At 46.3% G+C, this 10,983-nt stretch overlaps 1 protein-coding gene across 1 annotated transcript in view; it reads right to left on the reverse strand.

Moving 5' to 3' along the window:
- Positions 1 to 9,153, reverse strand: part of IER3IP1 (immediate early response 3 interacting protein 1) — a 13,988-nt gene extending 4,835 nt beyond the window's left edge. The window contains exon 1 of the mRNA XM_004702972.2: positions 9,031 to 9,153. Within this exon, the coding sequence (XP_004703029.1) occupies positions 9,031 to 9,121 (91 nt within the window). The 5' untranslated portion in view covers positions 9,122 to 9,153. The remainder of the gene's footprint in view (positions 1 to 9,030) is intronic.
- Between the last annotated feature and the right edge of the window lie 1,830 nt (positions 9,154 to 10,983).

Genomic DNA, 10,983 nt, shown 5'->3' on the forward strand with positions numbered 1-10,983 from the left:
AAAGAGCCCATATGCTTTCAAAGAGTAAGATCAGTGTTAGGAGTGGGGTGTGCACACACCCACACACACACATGGCGACCCTCTACAGAGCCACATAAAGCGGCAATGACTCTGGAAGGGCAGGCACGGCTCAGGGATATTGTGGGTCCCAGACCACCACAATACAGTTTGATTGGGACATAACTCACATATGCAGTTGACACATTTCAAGTATTTAAATCCAATGGTCTTACGGAGGTTTACTGAATTGTGCAACCATTACAGTTTAAAGCACTTTTATCATGCCAGAAAGAAATCTAGTATTCAGCAGCAGCCGTTCCCAAAGTCCCAGGCATCAAACAATCTGTCTCCTGAAGCTGAAGTCTGTTTTCTATCTTATGTAAATGGGATAATGGAATTACGTGGTCTTTTGTGAGGCTTCTTCCACTTACCACAATGTTTTCAAAATTCATCCACCCACTCTGTAGCTGTATCAGTACTTAATACTGAATGAAACTAGTTAATCATATAAACGGCAGTGTATGCGATTACTACAGTAAAAGTCACAAAGGTCTTTGATCATTACGTGGGATGGGAGAGGAGGGAGGGAGGTGAGGTCATGGGCTCGAGGGCAGGCAAGAGTTCATGGGGTGAAGGAGAAGGCCATCCACAAGTTGGTGGTTGTTCGGTTGGTGCCTCCGAGCTGGTTCTGACCCACAGTGACCCAATGCACAACAGAAGGAAATGCTGCCGGTCCGGCCGTCCTCACCACTGTTCCCACGCTCTGCCCACTGCTGTGGCATTGTTTCAGTCCACCTTGCTGAGGGCTTCCTCTTCCTCACTGTCCCTCTACTTTACTGAGCACGGTGTCCTGCTCCAGGGACTGGTCTATCCTGACAACGCGTCCACAGTGCCCGAGACAGAGCCTCGAAATATACAGTAAGAGGGAGGTTTTGACAAAATGTGATGGAGGCAGGGGAGACGGAGAGGTTTGAAACTGAGGCGTATATTGTTAAATATGCTATCCTGCAATATGGTGAAAGACCAGTAGATGCTAGGGTAGACATGCAGGCTTAACAGATGGAGAGGGAGAGTGGGAGAATAAACTTGAATATATATTGTAATATGTGTCTTTACCTTTGTGTCTACATATCCATGAACATGGTGGAGCACACAGGGAGCAAGGTTATAAACACTTCTTAGCCATCACCAAACACCTTAGGGGAACGAGTCGCTGGGCCTGTGGGCTCAGAATCATAAAGACAGTGCTCTACATTCTACTTTCATGAATACTGACGGGTCTGAGAAGTTTGTGAGCAGGCACCCAGAGTGCAACTGTCAGTGCCCTCTGCCTCTCTGGAGGACGGATGATGAAAACTGGAAGGGGTATAAAAACAACTAGTCCGATGGACGGACGGACGGACGGACCACACAAACACCAGTCTCCAGGCCCTGAGATCAGAAGAACAAGATGGCTCTCAGCTACCACTGCCAACTGCTCTGGAAAGGGTAACATGAGAAGGTACTGGTGAGAGTGGGGGAAACACAGAACCCTAAGAGACCAGGCTTATTGGTCGACAGAGACGGGGAGAACCACCGGGGCTGTGGCCGTAGTCACCTTCCAGGCCTGCAACTGAACTCACTGCCTGTTAGAGCCACCAAGTCGTTGCGATGGAAAGCGCAGCGTTTACAGAGGGTTAGGGAAGCAGGAAACACAGGGAGAAGTGAAAGCAGCGATGGTAGATCCAGGGTACTGCAACGGATGTGACTCATTCAATGATCTTCTCTGTAAGTCTCTATCTAATTCACGATAAAATGTTTTAAATAAATAAAACAAAAATAGGAAGCTAGGAAAGAAAAGACCAAAATGGATGCGAGAGGAGACTCTGGGACTTGCTCTTGAACCACGATTAGCTAAATGAATGGAAGAAATGATGCACAATAGAGTTGAAACGAAAATTCCAATGTGTGGCTTGAGAAGACAAAAAGCATTACAATGAAATGTATGACTTGGAATCGGAAAACGAAAAGAACAGCTTCAGCGTTTCTCAAGGTAGGAGAACTGAAAAGAATTCAAGCTTGTGTGTAATATTGAGGGCTTCTATGAGCAAAATATTGAATACAGGAAGCATCACAAGAAGGTAGAAGGAATGGAGACACTGTACCAATGTGTAACTCCTCAGCAGGCAGCACGGAAGCAAGAATCCTCAGCTCTGAAGGAAGAAGACCAAGCTACACTGAAGGCAGTGCAAAGAACAAGGCTCCAAGAATTGATGCGCCGCCCACTGAGACGGTTCAACAAAGGGATGCCGGACTGGAAACGCTCGCTTGCATATGACACGGAATTTGGGAGACAGCTATGTTGGGTCAGGTTCCTGTTGGAGGACATTAGGGAAAGTCTGCCTGCTCCTATCGGACCAATAATTCCAGGGGCCAGTGAGCCATCTGCCTAGGCGCCAAATCAACCACCTGCCTCGGAATTTTTATGGACTTAGACCCATTTAGGAAACCCACCCCTCTAGCAGCTGCAAACCGTGGAGTTCTCCCAGGAGTTCCCTTCTCTCCTCTCCCTCCCCAGCAGCTCGGATTCTTGGACTCCCTGCTGGAGTCTGTGAACTCCTCCCAGAAAGCACAGAACAAACTCCTTTTCCTTCTCTCTGGCCTGGTCTCGGTTTATCTTTGCGCTGAACTAACTAAACCACCTACCTGGCCAAAAGACTCAAGAGATCCATATTAGTGCCCATTCTAAATAAAGATATCCAACAGAATGCAGAAATGATTGAATAACAACTTATATAACAAACAATATCACAGATAGGGAAAGTTTTGATGAAAATAGTTAAAAAATTGTTCCAACAGTACACCAACAGGAAACTGCCAGAAATTCAAGTTGGATTTGGAAAAACACATGGAACCAGGGATATTATTACTAACGATGTCAGGTGTATCTTGGCTGACAGCAGGGAATACTGAAAAGATGCCTACCTGTATTTTACTGACTATGCAATGTATTTGTCTGTGTGGATCATAAAGTAAACTTTATGGATAAAGCATTCAGAATAGGAATTCCAAAAACTGACTTGCACTCATGCTGACCCTGTACAGAGACAGTTAAAAAAAAAAGGATCCTGCATGGTTTAAAATCAGGAAAGATGTAAGTCAGGGTTGCATTGTTTCTTCATACTTCATCTGTACGATATGCAAATAATCTTAGAAGCTGGATTACATAAAGAATGCTGCAGCAGGATTGGAGCAAGACTCATTAACAACCTTGTGATAGGCAGATGACACCATTTCAGCTTGTTGAAAGCAGAGATTTGAAATGCTAAGTGACGAACCACTTAGTGACTACACCCTTCAGTATGGATTATACCTCACCACTTGACCAATGAGCAGCAACATCATAATAAATGGAGAGAAGACGGCAGTTGTCAAAGATTTCATCTTACTTGGATCCTCAAATAATGCCCAAGGAAGTACTGTCAAGAAATCAAAGGATATATTGTGTGGGGATAATCAGCTGCAAAAGACCTCTTTTAAATGTTAAAAAGCAAAGATGTCACTTTGTGGACTAAGGTGTGCCTGACCCAAGCCATAGTATATATATACATATACATATATATAATATATATATTTTAAATCATTTTATTGGGGGCTCGTACAGCTCCTCACAATCCATACGTCCACCCATTGTGTCAAGCACACTTGTACATTTGTTGCCCTTATCATTTTCAAAACATATTCTTTCTACTTGAGCCCTTGGTATCAGCTCATTTTCTCTCCTCCCTGTCCCCCCACCCCATGCACCCTTGATAATTTATAAAAATTTTTTTTTCATGTCTTACACTGACCAATGTCTCCCTTCACCCACTTTTCTGTTGTCCGTCCTCCTGGGAGGGGGCTATATGTAGATCACTGTGATCGGTTCCCTGCCATAGTACTTTTAATAACTTTTAATATGCCTGTAAAAGCTGAATAAAGAAGGCCAAAGAATGGATGCCTTTGAATTATGTTTGTGAAGAATATTTGACCTACCAAAGGCTACAGAAGCAGGAACAAATCTGTCTTGGAAGAAGGACAGCAGAATGCTCCTGGGAAGGGAGGAGGCTGAGACTTCTCACATACTTTGGATATCCTATAAGTTGGGCCCAGTTCTGGGAGAAGGATGTGCTTGCTAAGTAGAGGGGTCAACAAAGAGGAAAGAAGGGTTGAAACAGAGGCTGTGACAACGGGCTTACAGATAGCACTGACTGAGGATGGACCAGGAACGGCTAACGAGCGTTTCACGGTGTTGTCCATGAGGCTGCTAAGAGGAGTCGCTATCTTAACAATATGAACTCTTGTAATTCATGACAACAGGATGTCTTTCCACTCAAGTTCTTTCAACAATGCTCCACACTTTTCATAGTACAAGACACACTTCTTGTTAAAGATATCGTATGTGAAATTTTCTTAATTTAGTTCTCAAATTATTTATTGCTAGTGTACACAATTGGTTTTTTAAAAATCACTTACAATTGGTTTTTGCATATTGATCGTGTGTCCTACCTTACTAAACTCATCTTTAGTTCTAATAGTCTTTTAATAGATTCCTTAGGATGTTCTATGTACAAAATCATCTAGATCTAGAAACAAATATCTCCTTTTCCTTCACAATCTAGATGCCTTTTCTTCTTGTCTAAATGCCTTGATTAGAACCTTCAGTACAATACTGACATGAGAGGACACTCTTGCGTGATTCTTGATCTAGGGAAGAAGCCTTGTCTTTCATCAGTATGAAAGTAAGTGTGTTTATCACGGAAGCACGTTGGATTTTGCCAAATGATTTCTGTACTTACTGAGATGCCCATGTGGATTCTCTCTTCCATCAGTATGTTATAAACACGAACTGATTCGTGGATGTGAAACTAACCTTGCATTCCTGGCAGATTCCACTTGCTCCTGACGTAGACAATTTGCAATTTGTTGCCAGATTTTGTTTGCTAGCATTTTGTTGAGAATGTTTGTGTTTCTATTCCTAAGAGATATTGGTCTCCAGTTGTTTTTTACAAAGAACCCCGACAGTTTTCTGGTTTGGGGGAGCACTGTTGGTGCGAATTGGACTGCTGAGCCCAAAGTCAGTGGTACAAACCCACCTGCTGCTCCTTGGGAGAAAGATGAGGTCACCTGTTCCCATACGGATTTATACCCTCAGAAACTGAGTCAAGAGTCTACTCCACTCTGTGGGTGTGGCCTTTGTCTGGTTTTTGACAGCGTGGCACCAGCTTCAAAGGGGAGTTGAGAAGTGGTCTCTTCATTTGTGGAACTTCAGCTGTGACCCCTCCCTCACTTCTAACTTTAGTCATTTAAGTCTGATCTTTTGGGTCAATCAAGTGAAAGATTTGTCAACGGCTGTTGATATTTTCAAAAAAACAACACCCCCCCTTCATTAATTTTCACTGTAATCTTTATTTCCGCCCTTCTGCTTACTTTACATCTAATTTGCACGTCTCAATCCAGATTAGGTTGCTGGTGTGATATCTTCCTTCTGCTTTGATACGGGCATTAACAGCTATGAAATCCCTGTAAGAGCTGCATTATTTGTCTTCCATAAGTTCTGCTATGTTTTTGTTTTCAATCATCTCAAAGTATTTTTTTGTTCTTTTTGTGATTGCTTCTTTGATCCACTGGTTATTTAAGGGTGTATTAGTTAATGGCCATATATTAGTGAATTTAACAAATTTCCTTTTGTTATTTCTTATTTTACTCCATTCTGGCCAGAGAATATACTCTGACTCCAATCATTTTACCTTTACCAAAGCTTCTGCTAAGGTCTATCCTCAGGATGCTCTGTAAGAGCTGGAGAAGACCACGTATTCTGTTGCTGCTCGGTGCAGTGGTCCACAGACAGTGATAAGCTAGGGGTTTCTAGTGTTACTGAAGTCTTTGATTTCTTTGTCTGACTAGTTGTTCAATCTTCATGGGAAGTGAGGGAGTGAAGTCTCCAACTATGATTACAGACATCTACGTCTCCCTCCAGTTCTAGTTTGGAGCTTTATGGTTAGGTATATATGTTTATAATTAATTCCTGATAAATTGGCTTGTTTATTAATATAATGTCTCTATATCTAGTTAATATCTATTTTGTATGATATTGGAAGAGCCACTTCACTCTCCTATGGTTATTATTTCCATGCTACATCATTTTTCATTCTTTTATTTTTAACCTATTTCTATCTTTGCATAAGGAGGGAGCCCTGGTGGTGCAGAAGTTACTCGTTCGGCTGCTAGCTGCAAGGTCAGCAGTTTGAAACCAATGGCTCTCCTCAAGAGAATGATTGGGCTTTCTACTCCGTAAAGAGTTACTGTCTCAGAAACTCAGCAAGGTAGTTCTACCAAGTGTTATAGGGCCACTATAAGTGTGCATCAACTTGAAGGCAGGGAATTTGGTTTTATCTTTGAATATAGTTTTAAAATGTACTGTCTAAAACATTTTGTGATCTTTGCAACTTTTCTGGTGACAATACAGACTGTGGAACCAGAGAACTTATGTTTGAATTCTAATTCCACACTTTGCAGCGGTGTAGTCTAAAGAAGGTTATTTACTCTCTCTGTGCCCAGGTTCCCTGTCTACAAAGTGGTGATGAAAATAGCACCGTCTCATAGAATTGTTGTGAAGTTTGTGCAGTTTATACAAGTCAATACATGTAAAACACTTGCTATAGATCCTGTTACATATTAAGTGCCACAAAAGTGTTTGTTATGATGAGGGGACGTTCAAAAAGCTCAAGAGGAATGGAATTAAAACATGGAATTTTCCCACAAATGTTTTGCAGCTCTCTTGTATCTTCCCCACTTCACTGCCCCAACATCTCTCCTTGGACTATTTGGATTATCAAAACCAAACCTAACTCCCCGCTAGGGAGTCAAGCTGACCCACAGCGATCCCATAGGACGGAGTAGAACGCTCCTGGGGTTCTGTGACTCTTTATGGGAGCAGAAAACCTCATCTTTCTCTCATGGAGTGGCTGGTGGTTTTGAACTGCAGACCTTGTGGTTTGCAGCCCAACGCAAACCACAATGCCACATAGGCTCTATTTGGAGTGCAGATCCAAGAAAAATCCAAACTTGCCGCCATCTAGCCCATTCCGACACATAACTTTATAGGGCCGTGTAGAACTGCCCCTGTGTGTTTCTAAGACTGTAAATATTAAGGGAAGTAGAAAGAAAGCCTCACCTTTCTCCTACAGAGCAGCCAGCAGTTTCGAACTGTGACCTATGTGTAACCCACTATGTCACAGATCTGTGTTGCTTATGATCGTATGGGCAATGTCCAACAGCATATATGTCTGTGGGCTTGGGTTCCCGGGTGTCTGAGGCCAGAGCTCCACTTCTGTCCAGCGGCCTAGACACGCAGCCTATTCTGCAGTGATGGGGATTCAGGCCTAAACTCCCAACCCCGCTCCCCATCAGAGCCCATGACTTGATGAGTCTATGCTCCGTGTTTTGTCCAACACGGTGCTGTAGGGCCCTAATGAAGAGTATACATCCCAGCCCGGGCTCTGGCCTTGTTGGCCCCCTTCACTTGTACTGACCCTTGCCCAGGCTGTTTTCTGAGACAAGCTGGCTTTCCCTGTATCTAGTTTAGCAGAGAAGGTGGCAACAGCTTGGTAGGAGCTAGCCTACTGCTTCCCTGAATCATCCCCAGTGGGAACTACCACGGTTACAAGGACACAGGTGTTCACACAACATCACAAATCACAGAATGTCCTATTTCACAGAATGAATCATGGACATTAAGTGACAGGTACCTGTAGTCCTCTCCCAAACTCCTGTTTCCCATCTTGTAGCCAGAGGATCTTCCAAATAACATAAAACGAATCTCTTCTCTGGCCTGCTTAAAGCCTGTTTTCAATTGTGCCAGAATTTCACATCAACTCGACACAGTTTAAGGAGTCCTGATGACGCCCTCAGGGAAGCCCTGAACTTCGAAGTGCCAAGGACTGCAGTTCACACCCACCAGTCTCTTTACAGGAGGACGATGAGGCTGTCTGCACCAGTCATGATTTAAAGCCTCGGAAACCCAATACAGGGTCACTACCACGAATTCAAACCGACTCCATGAGAGGGAGGACATGGCTTCAAGCTCTCTTCACCCTCTCAAGCCTTCACCTTCACCTACTGTCCTCGGTTATCCGATTTCAAGTTCAACAGCCTTCTTCCAAGATTTCACAGGAGCTTAGTATCTGTTTCTCTTTCATAACCTCGCACGCCGCTAACCACTACTTGCTTAGTTCTTGTTTCGAAGAACTCCCATTAAAACGGAGCTAAAAAGGGCAGGGAAACCAACCGGTGAACTTCAGTGACTATTACGTGGGCCTCGTGTATAATTGTGCTCCATAAATATCTCCTGAATAAAAACCAATCTACTCTTTCGGAAGTTCTGGGGAACCTTGGCGGCACAGTGGTTCCGTGCTGGTCTGCTAACCACAAAGTCAGCAGTTCGCACCCGCCAACCCCAAAGAACAGGCTCTCTTCTCAGAAAGCCACAGGGGCAGTTCTACCCTGCCCTATGGGGTGGCACGAGTGGAAGTGGACTCGGGGTGACTGGGTGAGCCAGCACAGTCTGGGTGGCGGGAGGCACCCCTAAGTGTGTGCTGCAGGACTTTCTCGGAGCACGGGTGGCAGGAGGTCCAGAAGCCGCCCGCACTTTTCCCGGGGACCCTCACTGCCCTTCCTCCAGCCCATTCTTCTAACTACTGAGCTTCCCCAATGAGCCACGCCCCGCGCCGCACACTCCACCGCGAATCCCATTCGGAAAAGCGGCCACGGGGCGCTGGGCTGGAATGCAGACCCAGGCCGGCTGCGGGGCGTCCTGCTCCCCTCCGAGACCCCCCGCCCGCTCGCCGGAGCACAGCGTCTGAACGCTCGGCACGCGCCCTTGGGCTCAATCAGTCCTGCTGAGGGAGGCCCCCCCTCCCGGGGGCCGAGCCCCTCCGCCGCCCTGTGCCCCCGGCCCGGGGGTCCCCGCTCGCCCCGTGCCGGCTCGGGCCCGCGCCCCGGTCCACTCACTGTTCTTGAGGAAGCGCTCCTCGTGCAGCACGGCGATGGCGTTGACGCAGAGCAGGGCCGCCTGCAGCAGCGAGTACAGCGTGAAGGCCATGGCCACCCGCAGCCGCCCCAAGACCCAGCAGCTTCCACGCCCGCGGCCGCAAAGAACGTGGCGCCACCGCCCCCGCCGCCGGCGCCGCGGGCGCGCTTTGCTACGGCAGCCGGCAAAGCCCAAAAGGCTTTCGCGGCGCAGCCCCGCCCACCCAGCGGGGGACCGCCCACCTCCGTCTACGGGGCGTGTCTGCTCGGCTGGCCGGCCGCTGCGCAGCCGCAGGTTGCTGCTGTTTGGACTGTGGCTCCTTGGAGCTGAGAGGGGCGATGGGGTCGCTAAGAGCTGGAATCCACTCGAAGGCAGGGAGTGAGTTCAGTGAGTGTGTGGGCTGCTATCCGCCAGATCAGTGGTTCAAATCCACCAGCCTTCCTCTGGAGAGAAATGAGACTGTTTGCCGCCATAAAGATTTATGTCTCAGAAACCCTCCCTGTACAGGGGGGACTATGGGTCAGCATCTATTCCATGGGAGTGGGTTTGGGTTCGTGTAAAAGACACTACATTTCAGAGCCAATATGAAAACAAGAATATAAGAGTACCCCAATAATCAATATCCGGATGATATTGAAATGATATTAAAAAAAACCATGATATTTTGGGGTAAGTAACTAACATATATCAATCACTAAGGTAAAAATTTCCTGCTCACTTAAAAACAAACAAAAAATCTCACTGCCATCTAGTCTACGCTCATTTATAGTGACGCCAAAGAACAGCACACCCCTTTAGTTTCCGAGGCTGTACCTCTTTATGTGAGTAAAACCTCAGTCTTTCTCCCTGGGAGCAGCGGTGGTTTCGAACTGCTGATGTTGTGGATCGTAGCCCGGCACATAGCCACAAAGTATGTGGGCACTTAAAGAGATGTAAGACTTGTGCTATATTTCTGTCGCCCAGCACTGCTCTAGCTGCTAACAAAGCTGTAGGAGATAATATCCCCAATTTACAGATGAGGAAAATGAGGTTTTGACTAATTAAATTGTTTAAAAACTTCAAAAAATGGCTCAAAATTACACAGCAGTAAGAGGCCTGGTTCTACACCATGTTAAATGTTAGGTCTTGTTTGAAGATAAGCTTACCTTGGGCATGTCATCGGGGGTGAAAGACCCTTCAATAGAGGACTGATACCATATTTGGTACAGTAGAGGGTCAGAGAAGGGGAGGGAACTCACCCTGAGATGGATTGACACAAAAGCCCCAAGAATGAACTTCAGCATTCCAACGCTGGTGACGCTTGTGCAGGATTGGTCAGTGTTTAGTCCTAGACCCCGCAGCCTGCCAGAAGAACACACACATCTGTGTGGAAGGGAGCGCAGCCAACGTGCCCCTTAGAAGCGAGGAGGGCAAGACTTGGTCTCGCACGCTTAGAACACACATCATCAGGAGCGACCGCTCCCTGAAGCAGGACATCCTGTTGGGTACCGTAGAAGGGGTGCGGAGAGGAACACCCTCAAAGGAATGGACTGACACAGTGGCTGCAATAACGGACTCAATAACAACAACAGTGAGGCTGGTGCCGGAACAGGAGGTGTTCAAAGAGTCACTAGGGGTCAGAACCAACTGGACAGAAACCAACATCTGCGAGATCCTCAGTGGAAGCCAACTCACAGCAACTGACCACAAACCGGCGGTCAGGGGCAGCCGTGGCTCAGGGTAGACTTCTCAGCTCCATGCAAGAGGACCCCCTAGGCAGCCACTCATTCTTCTTGGTAAGTGGTGAACTTCATGTTTTAGTATGATGTGGAACAGCTTCTGCTCTAGAATGGTCTGTGACAGTGGTTCTCAACCTGTGGGTCATGACCCCTTTGGGGGTCAAACGACCCTTTTGCAGGGGTCGCCCAATTCATCTCAGTAGCAAAATGACAGTG

The sequence above is a fragment of the Echinops telfairi genome, unplaced genomic scaffold (assembly GCF_000313985.2).
Source record: "Echinops telfairi isolate 266 unplaced genomic scaffold, ASM31398v2 ScPeMD7_7400;HRSCAF=8409, whole genome shotgun sequence".
Taxonomy (NCBI): Eukaryota; Metazoa; Chordata; class Mammalia; order Afrosoricida; family Tenrecidae; genus Echinops; species Echinops telfairi.